Below are 21,615 nucleotides of genomic sequence, written 5' to 3' on the forward strand. Positions count from 1 at the left end.
TTAAGTTACTTTCAATTTTTCCTGATGATATTGGATTTTGTATTATTTCCTTTTAGGGTGTTGTGTTTTCGTCCTCAAGAATCCTCTCTCAACCGGAGAGTAATATATTATGTTTACCATATAAAGAATTGTTGACATGTATTTGATAAATTCGTATTTTACGATCACCAAAACTTTATTTCATTGCTCTCAAGTTGAATTTCATCTGTTCATGCAATACTTGTAGGCTAAAAGTAAGCGACGTGCCGAAGCAAATCGATGGCGTGAATAATTTTGAGATAGATGCGGCTACAGACAAGTTGGATGTGCTAGCAGCAGACAACGTCGTACCTTATAAGGACTAATAAGCACTTAGTCACAACCACTCTTCATGACTGAATATCTTACGGTAACGGCATCCCTCTAAGACTGAAAATTTTAGCATCTTCCTCTTTCTCAATGATACTCATAGTCATGCCATTCCATCTGTGCCTGCAGTTTTAGGGACAAAAATGATACACGTAGATATTAGTGTAAAACTTAAGAATGCTCAAGAGTTTAACGGAGTTTGAATTGTATTTGAACCAAGATGAGAGATAGAGAGACCAGTATCGTTACCTACACCACCAACATTTTCATTACCATGATACTCTTTTGGATTGATCAAATTTTGAAGATCTGAAGTGACATGTGCATTAGCACCGGTGTCAAGCAACCACTGTCCATTAGATTGCTTGTTGATGGTGACCGGTGATGTTGCCATAGCAGTAAGTCTCTTAGCTGGAATGCGCCCTTCATATGCTACATTCATTCTTTGATAACAATCAAGGGCAGGATGCCCTTGTTTTCCACATATTTGACAAGTGAGTCTTTCACCTGTAGCCGTGAACTTCTCACCATTGCAAGCCGAGTTTAGCCGTTGATTATTACTGCGAGGAAAGAAACCTCGTTGGTTGGCAGCACCACCACCACGTGCAGACGGAGACACACCACGTCCAGTACCTCGAAATCGTCCACCACGACCTCGAGTAGTCACAAATGCATTCACAGGAGCAACCTCCACAGTAGGAGCAGTTTGCTCAGCCATCCTCCTCTCCGTTGTCAATAAGAGAGCCTCAAGTGTAGGGTACGTGATTGGAGTGTCACGTGCCTGTGCAGCACTCACAGTCATTTCATAAGCAGGACCCAGATTGTTCAGGATAATCTGGACAAGCTCATCATCATTCACTGGTTGCCCAGCAAGGGCAAGGTTGTCAGAAATCGAGTTCATGCGATCAAGATAGTCTGCAATAGCCATATCTCCTTTTTTGGTTTGCATCAGTTCATTCCGAAGGAACAAGATACGATTTTGGGACGAGGAAGCATACCTTTGCTCAAGAGCCTCCCAGGTATCACGAGAGCATCTCTTGCTTGCCACAACCGATAGCACAGATGGCGTGAGGGAGCCATTTATCCAACTCAATATCATTTGATCATGATGAACCCAGGTTGTGTATGCAGGATTGATGTCAGCGGCACCAGGAAGCTGTTTGGGAGGACATGCAATGGACCCATCTACATAACCCATCAAGTCACGACTCCTGAGAATGGGGAGAATCTGAGCCAACCATAGAGGATAGTTGGTTCGATCCAGTTTGATATTGACGACTGTCGTCATGGACGAGAAGGAGTTCATAGCAGGTAATGCTGGATTGGGATTGGAGATGTTTGGGGTTGCAGCACTGTTGGAACTATCAGCCATTGGGAAAAAAAAAAAATTGGATCTGTGTCGTTGGACTTGCTAAGGCTCGTATACCATGAAAAACTTAAGAATGCTCAAGAGTTTACGTTAATTGCATACCTCTTTAATGAGAGACTGCATGTATTTATATTCATTTCAAAGTACATCAGGGAAAGCAATCCCTATTTACAAGGCTTTTCAAAATTCAAAGATTACAACAAACTGGAGGAAAGATATATATCCGAGAACCAACAAACATTTGTGGGAGTTGTAACCTAAGCTAACTCTGCATGGATAAGAGTTTAGATCGATCACAACTTCCTGAAGTCTCGGAAGTGAGAGTCACAGACTGACGTGGTCTATCAATTAGGACATTGTATTTCACAAAAAACAACAATTTTTACATTCTAGTTATCACTAGCAATTGAGCCCTATGCGATGTTGTGGGTTTTAAAATCTTTTATAGTGATACTATTTTATGGAGAGAGATGATACTATTTACAATGTTATTTCCCAAGAGATACTATTTACAGTACTTACTAAATGTATAGACTTGACCAAATAATCAATTACACCCTAACATCTAATTAGGGTGTAAGAATTGAACGGTGCAGCCCGATTTGATTCATGTTTTGGTTTTGAATTTTAGTTCCAATTGCCCAAACTCAACTGCATCCTAAAAGTGGACGGTGACTTGACTAGCATCATATCTGGATTCTTTATGATGAAATAATAAGAGCGATTTAGATAAAATAATATTATAGTCTAGTAATATTTCTCTTCACTAGTAAGTGAGGTGGGTCATATATTCGATTTTCGCTAAAGGCGAATTTGAATCACATTATTGCTAGCCCCGTGTGAGACTTCGCTTACTCCCCCACTCTTAGAGCTTTAGCATAAATACTATTGTTTGTTAAAAAAAAAATTAATATTATAATTCAAAGTGAACTAGGTATTTGAGTCATTCTACGTATAGATACAATGATCATTAAGAAATTGAATTTTTTAAGGGTGTTCAACGATAAAAATTGGGTGTAAAAAGAAGTTTCCTACTAATTTAATATCAAACTCATCATTGAAGATATTTAAACTTAAAACCTTATACTTACAAGCTGAAAAGAATACCACTGAAATGCAATACTAAATGTTTGATCGTATTTTAATTTTTGAAATGGTAGTTATGACCCATAGCAATTAATCATGCAATTAATGAATACGCGAGGACTGCTCGAAATTGCATGACTTTTGTGGCCTAAGGAAACACCGCATGACTTAGCGTCGCTTAACATTGCATGGCTTTAGTCTTTAAAGCTAATGAGCTAAAATCAAGAATAAAAAACTCATTATGTGAACCCAAATAGGCATGGATAAGGTGTTCTTCTAGCAATGATGTTCTTCCAAATATTCATAACCTATACTAATTGAGAAGTTGGAGAAAACCTGAAAGGCCAGCAGTTAATTCGATGAAGAGCAAGGAGATATACGTTAACGAGGAAAAAAATTCCCAAAAGAATTATAAGAAAGATGTTTATTTGTCCAAAGATTTAGCCTGCGTTGCCACAAGAATGTTAAATGGATTATAAGTATTGTGTGTGGCGGCTATATAGAAACCCTTTTCATAAAATATATAGTTGATAATTATCATTTACAACCTAAAACAATAAGCAATCTCTAACAAAAAAGTTGAAAATAAAAATGTAAACGCATCTCTGAACCAGTATCAATCTTCTTCCTCAACAAAAAAGTTCCAGTTTTTCTTGCAAAAACACACATAACCTAGTGCTCGGTTTTCCAAACATTACAACCAAATGGTGCTGCTGCTGGTGTTGGTGGCCAAAGCACTGAAAACTGGAATTCGTCCATTAAAAGTCCAACTAAACAACCCTGCAAAGTAACTAAACTAATTACAGCCATTTTACCTAAACATAAATAGAACAGTTACACAAACCCTACAATCAAAGGTCTACTTTTCAACTAAATAAAACAAACCCATAAATAATTTCAGTGTCATCCAAAATCACAAATACACAAATCTAAAATAGAGACTTTAAAGAGCTATTTGAAATTAATATCATGTATGATTCTAAATTTCTAATTATAATGGAAATGAAATAGAAAATTTATTCATTTAAACACTGTATGAACAACACAACACTATCACGCCACAAATTCCAATTGCAATGATACATGCTTGATCACACAAACTTTTTGTTCAGCAATCTGATTACAAAACAAGGCATGGTACATTTTCCCGAATTACTAATAAACAAGCTCCCCTTTTCGGAAAAAAACCGAAAACAAACAAACTTCTCTTTTATTTGTTAGATTATTATTCTGTTAAAATCTATTTTGTGTTCCTAATAAGTAATAATTGAAACAATAAGTGAAAGCCACACGATTTTAGGAATGAGAAACAAGCTCTTGTTTGGAGAAATCACAACTAGCATCTTTAAGGTTATCCCACAGGCCAAAGGCAATTCAAAGATAACCAATTAGACAGGAAAGAAATTGAAGTTACAAGAATTACCTTTAGCATGCTAGATGAAATGCCATTTAAACTGTCAATTCCAAGAGAAGACATTGAAGAGGCAAATCTTAACCACTATAAATTTCAAGCCATTGAAGCAGCCACATCATAAACGTCTTCAGAGCCAGATGTCTCCACAGATCGATCAGTTTCTGAAGTAACGTCTGAAAATGCAATGAGGCCATCATCTACTTTCATGCCTTCGGCAACTTCATCCGGAAGTAATTCTTGCACTACCTTGGAAGATATCAAGCCCAAACTTCTCATCTCAATCCATAGTTCAATAACTGAATTAGAATGATATGGTCTACAGAGGAATTTTGATAATCTCAAGAAAGTGTTGGAGCTCAGTTCTACTTTTGCTTCTATCATCTCTTGTAGCATTAAATTAACCATATTAAGATCTCTTTCTTTAACAAAACCAGAGACCATTACATTGTATGTATGTACAGTAAGAGCCAAGCTGACCTCCTTCATCTGGCGATAGAGTGACCAAGCCTCTCCAGCTCTACCACCCATAAAGAGCCCTGTAATGGCAACTGTGTATGCTGCAGCATCAAGTGTGTAGCCCTCTTCAACTACTTTTCTAAACACTTTAATGGCCGCATTAAATTTACGGACCTTTATAAGCCCATCCATGACCAAAGTATGAATATAAGCATCCTGTCCAGGGAAACTCTGGAGAATCCCATGATACGCATCAACTGCTTCGTCAACTCTTCTTGCCTTGCATAACCCATCTACTAATCCAACAAAAGTATACTTATCTGGGGTAAGGCCTTTATCAAGCATATCATTATAAAACTTTACAGCAAGAGACGGAAACCCGGCTTTACAGAAATAACAGAGGAGTGAGACCTGGTTTGGTACTGAGGTGATTCTGAAAAAAGCTGCTATCAAAAAAAGTTGGGAGCTGTTTTTGTGTTTGGTAAACACTCAGCTTCAGCTTTTTTTCACAGTTTTGGATGAAAAAAAGCCAAAAACAAGAAGCTGCAAAACCTAGCTTTGAAAAACTGGTTTTTTTTCACATCTGTTTTACATAAAAGTTTACCAAACACTCTAATACTGCTTTTTTTTTTTTTTTTTCAAAAGCACTTTTACAAAAAAATTTACCAAACACTCTGCTGCTTTATTTCACAGCTGCTTATTCTCACAGCACAGCAGAAACAGCTTTTTTTCAAAGCACAGCAATACCAAACTAGCCCTCAGAGTTACATAGCAATAAGTCAGCTTCTATGTCAAGTCCACAAACCAACTTGGGTAACATATCAAACCTCCTTGACAAACACAAGGTGGATAATAATGAAGAGACAGTAAAAGAATCAGGAACCAAGTTCCGTGATCGCATGCTAACGAAAACATCAATGGCATCATCACACCTCCCAGCAATTTGGCAAAGGAGTCTATTAACACATTACAAAGAACGAGGCCAGGGGCATATCCCTTAGATTCCATAATATTTAGAATATTGAATGCTTCACTAACCATATTAGATTTTAAAAATCCCCTGATTAAAGTCGTGTATGCTACAATACTAGGAGAAGAACCAGTCTCAACCATCTTCTCCAATAACTTACCAGCCGCATCAAGTCTCTGCAACCGACAGAACCCATTCATCAACATACTCCACACAGTTACAGACACAGCAATACCCAAAGTAATCAATAGACCCAAAACTTGATGCGCCTCCACTATTTTACCCATTTTGCATAAACAGCTCAAAATCATCTCAAATGTCTCCACTTTTGGGTGATATCCCCATCGCAACATCATTCTAAACACATCTCCAATGTGATATAAATCATTGAGATTACATAAATTACACAGTGCAATGTTAAAAGTAAAAAAATTTGGCCTTCGGGTCTATTTCAGAAACTTAATAGCTAAATCCACATGCCCAATTTTGAACAACGCATCAATGATTATGTTCCGAGCAAATGTGTTTGGAGTAAAGCCATAAGTACCCATTAGCTCAATAGCCTCAAAGACCATTGTATACATTTCGCCACACCAATAAATTCTCAACAACAGCAAAAATGTTTGAGATTTTACAACACACCCCATGCTCTCTACTTCCCTAATAACCAATTTAATGGTTCTGTATTGGTGCATCACGTGCTTGATCACACCAACCATGTGATCAATCACAATCTTATTGTGAAAAAAATTATGTTATCCAGCACACCACAAGAAGAATCTCAGTGCAATCAAATCAGAAGGGCAGTTCAATAAAGTGGAATGCCCAACTTGATGATTGAGTTTACTTCTTTGTCGGTCAAAAACTTTCAGGAAATTTTCCTGGGTTTTGTTAGTTGGACACATCTTTGGTGATGAAAATTGGCAGATTGGCAACATGCGTAGTGCTCTGATGATTTGGGTTGGCCCTCTGTGTAGAAAACAATACCTAAATCTCCATACCATTTCCATGAAAGTTCAACTTTTCCTGCAATGCAATGCAATCCAATCCTAGGCACCAAAAGAGCCCTAGAGTATTGGCATTTACGTTTCAAGTGATCAGACTGATATCTGACCAGAACGGTTCCTAAGTTTTAGCAGATACAGACACATAAAGGGAAAAATAAAAATAAAAAGTACTTACTTTCATCTGCTTAGCATTCATGAACCCTGGATTACTGCTGAATGAATTAGCTGAAGAATAAAAACCCATTTGGCCTTTGGGATTTGGGAACCAACCTATTAAGCAATTAAAATGCATGAAATAAACATGTTGGAATAATGGTAGGCTAGTCAATTTTCTTGTTCAAAGTTAGGCAAGTTAGGTTAGTCAAGCAAGATAGGTAAGTTAGGCAAAATTAGGCTTATGTTCTTTTTCTTCCCTATATATATGTTTCATCTTGTAATTGTTTCATTAAGCAAATATACAAAACCATCTTCAACACTTCTCTCTCATAGCTTAAACCCTAGAACCCACGAAACCCTAGCAGGTTCATATTTTATCATGGTATCAGAGCACCGTTTCTGGTGACTCTGAATACCCCACCTATCTTCAACGCTTCCGCACCACAACCAACAACATCGTCATCATGAGTGATTCAGGAACCAACACAAAACCATTAGAGATGGCTACTGATCTCTCGAACCCGTTTTTATTACACCCCTCTGATCAACCTGGGAACATCTTGGTCTCCAAAACCCTTCAAGGAGACAACTACAACACATGGAGCCGTGCTATGCGCATCAGTCTAAGTGCTAAGAACAAGCTAGGTTTGGTCGATGGAACCATTGACCCACCTGCTGAAACAGATAAACAATTTGCATTGTGGCAACGATGCAATGACATGGTTCTCGCATGGATCCTGAATTCTGTACATGAAGACATTGCAAGCAGCGTTTCCTACTACACTTCAGCAGCAGATGTGTGGGCTAACTTGCGTGATCGTTTCTCTCAAGGGAACGATTCACGTGTTTACCAAATTAAGAGAGAAATTGTTGAGCACAGACAGGAGCAACAATCGATCTCAGTCTACTACACCAAACTAAAGGCATTGTGGGATGAATTGACGTCCTATCATGAGCCCTCAACATGCACTTGTGGGGGTTTGAAGAAGATCAATGAACGTGATGAAAAGGAAAGAGTGGTGCAGTTTCTCATGGGATTAAACGAGTCCTATGCCGCAGTACGTGGGCAAACTTGTTGATGCAGCCACTTCCCGACACTCGGAAGGCATACTCTCTTGTTTTACAACAAGAGAAACAAGTGGAGGTATCTCTCACTCGTCATAACAACAGTTTGCATGCGATGCATTTGACAAGCCATAGGGAATCTGCTGCACAACGAGGTAACTCCTCTATTAAATGCTCATATTGTGATAAAAAATATCATACCGTAGATCGGTGTTTCTATCTCAATGGCTTTCCACCGGGGCACAAATACCATGGCAAAAAGATGATTCCTCCTAACAAGAAGAAACCTGCGGCTAATCAAATAAAGACTGGCAGTGAAGTCGCCACAGTCACGGATAAGCACCATCATAAAACCAACGGTGACAGCCCCAAGTTCACCCCTGAAGAGTACAACCAAATCATGGCCATGCTCAAGAAAAACAACTTGGATGGTAATCCTCACCATTTTGCAAACGCCACAGGTACTCTTACACCTCTGTTTAAAATGTTAGGAGCCTTACCACAGAAAAACCTATATTGGATCATTGATAGTGGGGCAACGGATCATATATCTCCTTCACCTCACTTGCTTCACAAGAAATCTATGTGTGATTATGTACAAATGCCGAATGGGGGAAAAGCCATTATAGAATCTGTTGGTTCCGTCCAAGCAACTCCTCTTCTTAAACTTGATGATGTGTTACAAATTTTCAAGTTTATTTGTTATCCGTTAGCAAACTCACTGAGTCTCTACAATGCATAGTGATTTTCTTTCCTACCTTTTGTGTGATACAGGACATGGCTACGAGGAGGACGATTGGCCTGGGCAAGCGATATAATGGGCTCTATTACTTGTCGTCAACAAAAAATCCTCATTTAGCTCACAATGTCAACCGTCATTCAAACCTTTGGCATCGACGGTTAGGACATCCCTCCACCGGTCCCTTACAACTTTTGACCAAGCAAGTTCCAACTATTATGTTTGATTCTAGCCATTTGTGTGACATTTGTCCCCTTGCTAAACAAACTCGTTTGTCTTTTCCGTCAAGCTTTATTTCATCTCAAGCACCTTTTGATTTAATACATTGTGATATTTGGGGACCTCATCGAGTCAATTCTCATTCGGGGGCTAGATATTTTTTGACTATTGTTGATGATTATTCACGATTTACTTGGATCCATCTTATGCGTTTAAAATCTGAAACACAAGGGTTGTTACGTTCTTTTATTGCTTGGGTTCAAACATAATTCAATCACATGATCAAGACAATTAGGGCAGATAATGGGGCTGAATTCATTTCTTTACGTTCTTTTTTTGATAGCAAGGGTATTGTGTTTCACACTTCTTGTCCTTCTACTCCCCAACAAAATGGGGTCGTTGAAAGAAAACATCGCCATCTTTTAAATGTTGGGCGAGCACTTCGTTTTCAAGCCAATTTACCTTTAATTTTTTGGGGGGAAAGTGTTCAAACGGCATGTTATTTAATCAATCGCTTACCAACACCACTCCTCCATCACAAAACCCCATTTGAGCTTTTACATTGTACACCTCCAGATTTTCATCACTTGCGTGTGTTTGGTTGCTTATGCTATGCCACAAATCTCACTCCCACACACAAGTTTGATCAACGTGCTCGGAAATGCATATTTGTTGGATATCCTCTTGGTCAAAAGGGGTACCGTGTTTATGATCTCACTACCCACAAATTCTCCACCTCCCGTGATGTGATCTTTCATGAGGACACCTTTCCCTTTCCTTCCCAACCCCCAGATCACCAACCTGACAGTGTTGTTCTCCCCCTTCCCCTTGATACTACCATCGCCTCACCTGCCCCTACCACCACTACCATCCCCCTTCCATCCCACGACACACCACACGACCCACCGCACGACCCACCACAAGTCACACCCCCTATCCATGCCACCAACCCTTCCTCGGACCCTCTCATCACCGAGCCTGCTCCCTCCCCTCTTCCCCTTGTCATTCGCCACTCCAACCGTCCTCCAAAACCCTCCGTACGACTTCAGGGCTATCATTTATATCATGTACACTCTCTTGCTCCCAGTGCCACCTCCTCTTCCATGTCAGGTACACGTTACCCTTTATCTCACTATGTTTCTTATGCTCATCTTTCTTCTTCACACCGTTCTTTTGCTTGTGCTATTTCCAACATTGTTGAACCCACTACCTTTGAGCAAGCTAATAGTGATCCTGCATGGCAAGCCGCCATGCAAGCTGAACTCCTAGCCTTGGAACAAAATCAGACTTGGACTCTTACTCGTCTCCCTCCCGGGCATCGAGCTATTGGTTGCAAATGGGTTTACAAGGTCAAGTATCATTCAGATGGGTCTGTCGAGCGTTATAAAGCTCGCCTTGTTGCCAAGGGTTTTACACAACGTGAAGGTATCGATTACAAAGAGACTTTCGCCCCAGTTGCCAAACTTATTACCGTCCGATGTCTTTTGGCCGTAGCTTCTGTTCGTCATTGGTCTCTCCACCAAATGGATGTTCAAAATGCCTTCCTCCATGGAGATCTTGAGGAAGAAGTCTATATGCAACTGCCTCCTGGTCTTCGTCGTCAGGGGGAGCACAATGTATGCCGACTCAACAAGTCACTTTATGGGCTTAAACAAGCCTCTCGAAGCTGGTTTCACAAATTTTCCACTGCTATACACCAAGCTGGGTATCAACAATCCAAGGCCGATTATTCCTTGTTCACCAAGGTACGTGATCACTCATTCACAACTATACTAATCTACGTCGATGACATGATCATCACAGGCAATGATGAAGAGGCCATTCGTGATCTCAAACAGTTTCTTCACACTCAGTTTCGAATCAAGGATCTGGGACCATTAAAATACTTTCTCGGCGTAGAGGTGGCTAGGTTTTCTCAAGGTATTTCTATCTCACAACGGAAATACACGCTTGACATTCTTGATGAAGCCAGCTTACTGGGTGCCAAACCTGCAAAATTTCCCATGGAAGAAAATTTGAAGTTATCTCCAACGGAAGGGCAAGTTCTTCATGATGCCTCGAAGTATAGGAGACTTGTTGGTAAACTTATTTACCTTACTATCACTAGACCGGAAATTTCATATGCAGTTCATGTACTTAGCCAATACATGCAACAACCAAGAAAACCACATTTAGATGCAGTCCATCGTCTCTTGCGATACTTGAAAGGGGCACCTGGACAAGGACTTCTATTTCCTTCAAAGGGGGACCTAATCTTGGCTGGATATTGTGATGCCGATTGGGCTCGATGTTCAATTACAAGGAGATCTGTCACGGGTTATTGCATATTCCTTGGAGGAGCATTGGTATCTTGGAAGACTAAGAAACAAACCACCGTTTCTCGATCTTCAGCAGAAGCAGAGTATCGTGCCATGGCCTCTGCGACGTGTGAGCTTACATGGATGAAATACTTGTTGGCTGACTTACGAGTTGATCATCATGTGCCAGCAAAACTGCATTGTGACAATCAAGCGGCTCTTCATATAGCAGCCAATCCCGTGTTCCACGAGCGTACCAAACACATAGAAATCGATTGCCATGTTGTTCGTGAACGTATTCAATCAGGGGTTATCACGACAGCCTACGTTCGTACTGGAGCACAGTTGGCTGATATATTTACCAAGCCGCTTGGACAAGGGATGTTTCACTCATTACTTGGCAAGATGGGTGTGATTGATATTCACATTCCACCTTGAGGGGGAGTATTAAGCAATTAAAATGCATGAAATAAACATGTTGGAATAATGGTAGGCTAGTCAATTTTCTTGTTCAAAGTTAGGCAAGTTAGGTTAGTCAAGCAAGATAGGTAAGTTAGGCAAAATTAGGCTTATGTTCTTTTTCTTCCCTATATATATGTTTCATCTTGTAATTGTTTCATTAAGCAAATATACAAAACCATCTTCAACACTTCTCTCTCATAACTTAAACCCTAGAACCCACGAAACCCTAGCAGGTTCATATTTTATCACAACCCACCACTCGTACAATAAATAGTGAATAAAATAAACCCATCACATTTAACATGGAAGCAGCAGCCGCAACATATAATCAAAAGCAGACAAGTACCTGAGTAGGAGAGTGCTCCGACTGGAGATATAAAATGGAGGTGTGGAGAAAAACAATTAACAAATGGGAAGAAGAAGAAGACGACCAACAGAAAATTGGTTGGGCTTTTTCTTTGGGGGCTCAAAATGTATAGCTACAAGAAACTAATTTGGGCTCCCAGACTACACTCCATCTGCTCCTGGTTTTAGTAGATTTTTCTTAACCAACCCATTGCTTCTCGGATTCAATCATTCTCTCTCTCTTTAATAAAAATTAAAAGAATAATATAGTTTTGTGATCAATAAATCACGTGATTAAAGATATAAAAAGAGCGATATGTCCTCAGTTGTATAATAGAATTTTCAGTAAACTCCGTGTCAATAATGCATGAATTGTAAAAAAATAGATAGATGGTTCATAATGTGTTTATCAAATTCGTCTATCTATTTTTGCCGTGTGAAATACGGGCCTAGAATCTCTCTGTTTCCCTTTTTTTCTTTAAGATGGTTCATAATGTTTTTAACAAAATTTCGGTTTGGTTTAGGTTTTCAGAATCCCGTCCCAAAAGAGATTTGTTCAAGATTCAGGTTACCATTTTTTGATCAGGATCCCGATCCGAACTACCCCCAACTCTATCGGTTGCCCAATTGAACGGGAAATTGGGTTAAATTGCCCTTGGTTCCAAAAAAAGTGGTCTTCTAGTGCAAAAAATGGAGGGTAATTGGGCCAAGGGCTTGTTCCTTTCAGCTGCCCTTGCAACTTGTGTTTGGGCTTGCACCCTACAGAAAATGGACTGACTGGGGCCCCCCCATGTTCACAGCCAGAGCCAAATGGCTCATTTTCCCATCAAGCTGAGTTGTTAGATTTCCAACGGTCAGTTGATTTGGACCGTTGGATTTTCAACGATAAAACAAATTTGTAAATTTTTCTACAGCTGTCATGTGATGCAATCTGGGGCAACCAACATAATTTTTTTTGAAAGTCAATAGCCAAAATTATTCTAAGGTAAATAAAATAAATAAATAAATAAACAAAAAAATACCCATATTTTTTTTTCTATACATACCCAATCACCTTCTCAATGGTTGAGGAAGCTCCTCAATTGACTTCGTGGTCAATTTATAAAACTTCAAACTTTTGATCGGATCGTTAATATTATAAATCACTTTACAAAGATAATTTTTGCAAAAAAATCAATAAAATATGAGATAACATTTAGTCATCAAACTATACAAAAACAGACGGACGAAGTTTTGATCTTTACAAAGTGGTTTATAATATAAGGAGCTCTGATAATAAGATTAGAACCTCTTCCATATGTTTTTGTATAGTTTGATGAATAAACGATCTCATATTTTATCGATTTTTTGCAAAGATGATCTTTATAGAGTGATTTATAATGTTAATGACTCCGATCATAAGTTCGAAATTCTATGAATTGGCTATGAAGTGAATAGATGAGCCAAGTTAATACCTTTCTTTTCCGTGTTAGCTTTATTTCGAAATGGTACTGTCTGAAAATGACAATAATGCCTCTCAAAGTTTGATCTTTTGGTCCAATCCCCCTCAAAGTGTATTCTTTTTCTTGTAATGGAAGGAAAACAAAAAAACTCAAACTCTTGATATAGGAACGGGAGTGACTTTTACATTCTCCCTCTTTTTTCCATTTTCGGACTCCTCTTTTCTCCATCTCCCTCTTTTTTCCAAGACAATAACAAAATAAAAGGTACCGTGAAAAAAAAAAACAAGACTATAAAAATCACCACCCAAAATTTTATTAAGATTTGTGTACAGAGAGTCATGGTGAAGAGTTGCTTATCCATCAAAGCGAAGTAGGTTGAACTTCCCTATGATTTATGGCTGTATTGAAGCATGGGGACTCTTTAGCTCAGAGGAGGTGTTGCCTCTTGGTCTTGGAGATCCATGGACCATGGTAGTAGTTTTCCATGAAATTATGTTCATTGGACCTTTGATTTAGAGTGGTGCTCTCCACACATCTTATTTTTACTTCATACACTGATTTTTATCCTCTAAATTACTTTAATTCATTCGATCCGACACTCGAAAATTGAAAAACATGTGTGAGAGGTAAAAAATGGTGTGTGTATAGCAACACCCTTGATTTATTATTTGACATGTTTATTTCATTCAATTTAATTAGAAATGAGACATAAAAAAGAACAATACTTGACTACTTAAATAAGGAGTAGGAGTTCCTACTCAAAATAAATCGCCGTCGATTTATAGAACTCAATTTTTACAATTAGCATTATTCATATTATAAATCACTTTATAAAGATCCATTATGCCAAAAATCAATTAAAACTAAGGTGATTTGGTTGTCGAACTGTATAAAAACAAATGAACAGAATTAGTAAAATCATTATGAACCGTTTATGTATTTGCTAGAATAGATCAATTAAATGACCTTAGTTTTAATTCATTTTTTTACAAAAATGATATTTACAGTGTAATTCATAATATAAACGTTTCTAATCATAAACACAAAGTTCTGTGATTCGAATACGAAGAATTTTGAATAAGAGTTCTTACTTATCTTTGAATAGCCAAGTATTATTGCATAAAAAATTAAGATTTTCAAATGGATGAGAGAGAACACCCTCAGCCACCATTTTTCTCAATTCTGCGGCGGATTGGTTTCCATAATGACCGGAAGTGCGCAGCTTTAGGGTTCTCTTTTGATGTCACCATTGTTTCGAAGTGGGCCCAAATTGCAGCATATTATATTGCTAAATAATAGGTGAAAGAAAGTGAAGGGACTCGAGAGTGTATGGTAGGTCGCCACGCCCTTGTCCTGGAGGCTCTCCGGCTAGGGAAGAGCTTGCTATCTTAACGGTGTATTTGAAATGAAAAAGAGTGACCAACCCATTTTTTTCAGTTGTTCATAGGTTGGTCCAAAGAATAAGAGTCGTTCGTTAAGTTCGTTGTTTATTAGTAGCCCAGTGGTAGAGTGGTCGGCTGTTAATCAACTGGTTGTTTTTTTCGATTGCTTGTTAAAAAACTACGACCTTTGGCTCTAGAACCAAACCGTTTCCTTGTATTTGAGAAGAACTTCCAGATTAATAGGAAGAAAGCTTAATCAGAATGGAACGAATCAAAATTTTTCTTCTATGATCAATCCGTATAAACATCAACTTCAAATTGGATTAGTTTCTTCTCACCAAATAAGTGCTTAGGCCAAAAACCCTACCGAATGGAGAAATAGTTGGAGAGGAGGTAAGTCCTGCAAGCATATCTCTATTTTCATTTACTTGCAGGGGTGTGATATCCACACCTCTTTTTACTTTTCACTCTTTTAATTTTTGGTCGTCGGATCGAATGAATTGAAGAAAATCAAATGACAGAAATTAACAAGGGGTGTGTGAGAAGTAAAGAAAGGTGTGGATAGCAAACCCCTTCCTTGTATACACAAGTCCAGGTATAGTGGTAATTTATAATTAATGGCAATTAATGAAAACAAAAAAGCCTGAACTTGTACATAACATATTCATAAGCAAATATAAAACTAATGCTTCCTTGGGCAGTCCACAAGACCAATACCACAATACACCAAAACTTACATCCCCAAAGCAATCGTACAAAGCATTCTCAAATCACCAAATGAGCTTTGAGCAGAAAAAGCGAGTTCAACCTCGCGCCCTCGTCGATGCGAACAGGATTCCGACTCTTCAATAGATTCCGGGGATGACCCTGTAGGAAACCTTCTGACAATATAACTTCCAGTATTTGCCATACCTGCAAATGCTCCTCGTCAGAATCTCAGTCGAAATTACATGAAATGCTTGGAACTGTTTCATTTTTTTATGGCTTTTACAACTTAGTTACTTCATTTTGAAACCACTAGAGGTCATTTCAGTTTTTGTGGATTCCCCAAGAAAGCATACTATATAACAACAGGAATCTGTATCTGCTTACTTGGAGCGACATCGGTCATCATCCCTCTTGGCTCGGTCAAGCAGAAGGGTTGTCAGGAAAACCACATAGAAGTATGGTAGAAACTGCAGGAAAACAAGGAAAAAGTTCAGCTAAACGGCAGGAAACTGAAGCATGCTAGATTCTGTAGATTTCTGAACAGTCCAGAAAATCAACAATAAAACACTAAGCAAAAATGGTTACATGATTGAAAAGAGCTGGAACAGTCCAGAAGAAGGCAGCTGATATTTCTGGCACGTAGTGGAAATGACGTGATAAACCCCACCTGCAGTAGAGCAATACACTCAGCAATGATTTCAAAACTGTTATCTTTTTAAATCTAGCACATGCATGAATTAGGATAGGCAATGTGCAAACACGAGAAGCATACCAACAAAAGCATGGCTCAACTCACTCCCATTGTGCGACAAAAAGAAGTTACAGAAATACTCAGTTATATGCGTGTGCACAGAGGTGTTGTAATTAAAAGAGAGTTGAAATTCTCACCATCCTGAGGTTAGAAGAAGGCTCGTCTTTGTTTCCCCGGATGTGGTAGTGTATGAAGCAACTATCTGACATGGGCAAATCTCTTTTATGTCAGCCAAAATAATCTCAACCTGTGCATACAATGAGTCACATGATAAACTTCATGAGAAAAAACACCTTCGATGGAGCTCTCCCCCAAACCAAGCATTTGCCATTTGTTCTCCGAAATTCTTGCCTTTGCCTATCACAATCATAGTTGATGTATATGCAAAGGATCCCGGCCACCAGAATAAAAAGTGCTAGCTGGAACAGGAGGTTGGAGATTGTCAGAAACGTGACAAATAATGATAGGAAGAAAAGAAGATAAATGACTCAGCTGAGAAGTTTCACACATCGTGAAAATCAGTTGATTCATATTTGCCAGAATTGCAGCCAGATTTTTTACTATCTAAAGTTTTTATTTATCCGTTCTTCTCTTTCTTGCACCGGAATTGTTTTTTCCCATTTGTCTTTTTTATTCATTGGAGGTCCACTGGATTTCACTTTTTCAGCATAGTCCTCTCAAATTCTGAAAATACCTTGACTCGCATACCCAATATTCATACAAACAACCTAACCAGTAACCAAACTCCAATGGTTAATTTTTTTGGTCAATGGCCGAAGTCTAAAGGTTAATCCTTCTCTTTCCATGCTCATTGAACTTTTAGAACCAGGAGTGTACATAATAAGTTAATAACTATCCACCATTCGTTACAACCCCTATATAAAAAGAAAATGTGACCTAAAAGGCTAAAACATAAAGTAAAAGCCAGCCTTGTAAAATAAGGAAATCACTAGTCAACTAACTTAGAAAACACCTTCATAACCAAATACGTTTACTACTAAATTACTAATGTGACTCATAACTTCAAAAAATTGGGCAAACCACATATCAGGATTATACCTGAGTTCCAAGATTTATAGGATGGTTGACCAGGTACATGCCGGGAGAAGTATAAATAGATGGAACCCAGACCAAGCAACCCCAGCAAATATAAAATCCCGCTGCCAGAGACAAAAGTACAATGAACCATTGTGAGATGAAGCATGAACTGAACCAAGTGAAGGATGAGGAAACCATGATTGAGAAAGTTACATTACTATGGGTCAATCTACAAGGATAAGAACAAATATGACGATAGTCAGCATGAAAATCTTGGACTTGCAAAGAGATGGGATTAATAGTAGCCTGTAGTTCACCATAAAAACATGGTAAATACCAGGCTAGTGGTAATCAAATATCAACACAATCAGCCCCCGAAAAGACCACCATTTCATTAAGGTGAAATATTAACCTTCAAACGTTAAGGTTAATATTATCACATCTGATGGTTAGTCTTGGGCATGCCGACATCTAAACAGTGGGAGAAAAAGTAAAAGGTAGAGCATATGTGAACCTCGATCATGTGCAATATCCATTGTATTCCAGTATCCAGCCTCCCACCAGAAAAACTTTGTGACATACACCAGCATCAATATAGTATTCACAAGCATTGAGTCAGCTACTCTCCCATTAACTTCATACTGGTAAAACAAGAAACGAAAATCTGATATCAGATAAAATATGGATGACATAATTTAAAATAGAGGTGAACAAGTACACTCTTGATCATGGCCCTTCGGCACACAGATTTTCTGTGTCAGAAAGGTAAATGTGGACAACAATGTTAACATTAACAAACTACAATGGTAGCCGGTAATTTATTGAATTTAGAAATATATCGACTAAAGTGAAAATGTTGGACCTAAATGGTAAGGACAGAAAAAAAATCTCAGACGAATTACCTGCTTTATGCAATAGGTCACAGCAAGAACTGCCCAAGACATCATCCCAAATCTGCAGTTTGTGAAAACTTTGATATCAAAGTATTTACCAATTCGAGGATACAGCTCCATGCCCTACGAAAAACGAAGAGTGACTAATACTTTTTATACATCAGGTCATATCCAACAAAAAACAGATTTTTTTTTCTTATTAATAGCTCAGTCACACAACAATAATTCTAAATGGAAGAAGATATGCTCTACAATCTATTGAAGTAGTCAAAGTAATTAGTTTTCTTTTTATAAGGAAAAAGGTATTTTACAAAACAAACAGAATCTGGAGAAGAAGTCGATCCAACTAATCAACTACCAGAGAGTAAGAAAAAAAATAGTATACAACACAAAAATCACATCTAATCAGGATGATTTGTATTAAAAGAGATACCAAGGTAATCCAGTAATTCAATATTATCAAAAAGTAATCTTCAGGTTCGTGAGTTTAAGTTAGAGTGTTGCAGCACAAGGGCCGAATAAAGCAAGACCGTGATACTAGCACAAATTCTCTTGGGACAGACTTATTCATTCTGATAAAGTACATCAAGAATCTGATTGAAACCACAATTACAGCTATGAGTGCATTTTGAACTGCTCTCGTTTGCTCAGATAGATCACAGATAACACAACTATTTGGCTTATTGAAAGAATCACTTTTTACATGGGCTATTTAGTATGAGTTAATGGATATAACAGATATCTTGAAAAAAATAAGTAACAAGGCATAGTCACACTGTCCAACTTAGCATCACAAATAACATAAAGAGTGACCCACACCAAATGTGAACGTTCTAAGGATATTCAGTTAAAACAGGGTATATATTCAGTTAAACTAAAAGGTCTATCCATGCTTATATTTGTGTGGCAGGGAACATAATAGATGGAAAACAGGAAAAATGAAACTTACCCAGTAGAAGTCAATTATTGCATTCCCAGAAGATCCAGAATCAGTGGAAGATGGTGCCACGTGGCCCTTGCAAACATAACGTGTTTGTGTAAAAAAAATGATTGTAAGATGCAGATAAACTTATATTTTGGAGTAATTATAAACCCTCACTTTTATGTACAGGAAAATACAAAAGATGAAGCTTCCAAAAATGAGGGCAGAAAATATTTCTCCCAGATGATCATAAACAACTGAAGGGTTGAATATCCCAAACCTGAAATTTAACATAGAAAAACATCAAATGCACTAGCAAACATTTTGGTGCTACAAGGCCACCGCATCAATAACTCAATAATTCCGAAAATGATAGAATTTCTAGGAAAGTGAACTCAAGAATGTGCGGCATTCATAATAGGAAACAATGAATTGAAGGAGAAAGTATGTACCACCAAAGGCCAAGGTAGGTAGTCAACGTTACAAAATAGGCCGCCATACCATTTGCCTGCAAAATGCACAAGTTACATTAGGAAAGGGAAAGAATTTGCATAGAGAACTATCCAGAACGAGTAGTAGACGTTTCCACAACTGTCAACAGTAATTAATTTAATACTTTTACATTTCTGCAAGTCCAGGTGCAGAAAAAATGACAAGAAAATGCTTTAACTTATACAATTTTTATATCTAGTGATTTTTACAAGGCCAAAGGATCCAGAACATTCAATATATATATAACTCGAGATTGGCATAGGAGTTGGAAATCATATTTTTATGATTACTTTGGCAAAGCAATTTTGACACATAGAAATTGAGTATCCAGCACCTTGTAGACAGGTCGATTCCCAGCTGGAGATATTGGCCCCTCAACCCTTTTTCCAGGTAAAAGAAGCTGAAGTGCAGCCTCAAAAGCACCGTAACAGGCAATAATCTTCCATGCAGTGGCAGTAGGTATTGGCCATATTTTGATAAACCCCTGCAGTCCATGCTGCCTCAAGTAATCCCAAGTTTGCAAAATGGAGCCATCAGCATGTACCATTGTATACCATCTGCATTAAGTATCAGATTCTGAGTTCAACCATTCATAACCATCACAATAATTACATTGATATCATGTAGCAGTACATGGCATGTAGATTGATAAATTGATAAGGTGCTCCAACTTCTGAAACCTTTTTACTCATATATACTTTGTTTTGTTTAGTTTCAACAGTTTATTTATTGGTTTAGCTCTACTTCTGCTAAGTAATTTACAGCGTCCCAACTAACCAAAATCTAAAACTTTAAAAGTTTCAAATTCAGATTCTTTGTCTGCATCTTATCATTATCGAAACAGGGATTATGGAAAAAGAGTAATAATAATAAATCACACTATCAATGCATCTACACGAGATAAAAACTTTAAGTGACTTTGTATAATTCAAAATTTCATAATCTCACAGTTCTTATAAATTTAAAATTTAATATCTGAAACTACAGCATCTCTTTCTTTCAACATCAACACTACAAATCCTCAAACTTTTAATATAGAGGACAAATTCTTCAAAAGCTTAGGGAATAACGAAGAGAAGTAAACATATTTCGAGCTCAAGACATCATATTCTCCCAGAAAATTAAAATTTTCCATGGAAACAAACAAGAAAACGAAAAACCAATACAAGATTCGGATTCAATCATCCTATTTTCCCCACAAAACCAAAGAATAACGAAAACCCATTACTCCCCATACCACCATCCTCGAAAAAATTCAATCCGAACGCAATGAAACGCAAAACTCATTTCGTTTTTCATACAAAACAAGTAAAACCAGAAAAAATAAAGCAAAAAAGCAAAACGAAAGATTTACAGAGCTTACAGTAGAATTACAAAGGGAGGGCAGAGCGAAAGCAGCGATAGCATGGAAGCGTACGTCACCAATGGCGAATGTACGGTCTTCGTCTCCCCCATTTTTCTTCTCTCTCTGATTTCTGAGAGTGCAGACTGAGCTCAGTTCCTTTGTATGGTTGATTGACCGAGAAGGCTGGCAACATGAGTGTCGTTTTAATATTTGATTTTCCAATTATACCCCTATTGGAGGGGTGGGGGCCCACTTGCAATTTAGCGTTAGTCCATCTGATCTGAGTTGAGTTTTTCTGAATTTAAAATGAGGTTAACAGACTCTGGTTCTTTGGCACGGAATACATTACAAACGGTGGGCCCGCGGAATCGTCAATGTGCTAACCCGACCTTAAGATTTACGTTTCTCTGAATAATATTTGCCGTCAGAATTTGAATTTTTTGTCGAAATATTCACAAAAATATTAAATTTTATTTTTGCCAAACGACGTTATTTACATTAAGATGAAGGAACAGTAAGTTAAGCCTCCAAAAAGGTTAGCAATAAAGTAGCTCAAATTTGTTTTTAGCGATAATCAAATCCAAGACCCCACTTACAATGAAGAAAAATACTACTAGACCATTTCATTGGAGACTATTCTTTCAGGATCACAAAAGTTCCCTTTAAGTTCGTAAGTGATAGCATTTCTAATTGGAGTCCCTCCCTATTT

At 38.0% G+C, this 21,615-nt stretch overlaps 1 protein-coding gene and 1 pseudogene across 2 annotated transcripts; both read right to left on the bottom strand.

The window, feature by feature from the left end:
* Positions 1 to 3,405: 3,405 nt before the first annotated feature.
* LOC137709042 (uncharacterized) lies at positions 3,406 to 6,846 on the bottom strand (annotated as a pseudogene). The gene is made up of 5 exons (XR_015958133.1): positions 6,826 to 6,846; positions 6,758 to 6,768; positions 5,430 to 6,669; positions 4,227 to 5,116; positions 3,406 to 3,583 (listed from the first exon to the last, which is right to left on the bottom strand). The product of XR_015958133.1 is annotated as an uncharacterized LOC137709042 (transcript).
* An 8,469-nt stretch (positions 6,847 to 15,315) lies between these two features.
* Positions 15,316 to 21,098, bottom strand: LOC137708042 (7-dehydrocholesterol reductase). Its single transcript, XM_068447014.2, has 13 exons — positions 20,925 to 21,098; positions 19,896 to 20,118; positions 19,522 to 19,577; positions 19,247 to 19,349; positions 19,097 to 19,162; positions 18,157 to 18,270; positions 17,769 to 17,895; positions 17,276 to 17,376; positions 16,510 to 16,635; positions 16,354 to 16,418; positions 16,051 to 16,132; positions 15,850 to 15,932; positions 15,316 to 15,669 (listed from the first exon to the last, which is right to left on the bottom strand). Exons 1-13 carry the CDS (start codon positions 21,014 to 21,016, stop codon positions 15,603 to 15,605), a joined length of 1,305 nt encoding a protein of 434 aa, XP_068303115.1. The 5' UTR covers positions 21,017 to 21,098; the 3' UTR covers positions 15,316 to 15,602.
* Positions 21,099 to 21,615: the final 517 nt, after the last annotated feature.

This window comes from Pyrus communis, chromosome 17, assembly GCF_041283825.1.
Source record: "Pyrus communis isolate YQ-2024b chromosome 17, ASM4128382v1, whole genome shotgun sequence".
NCBI lineage: Eukaryota > Viridiplantae > Streptophyta > Magnoliopsida > Rosales > Rosaceae > Pyrus > Pyrus communis.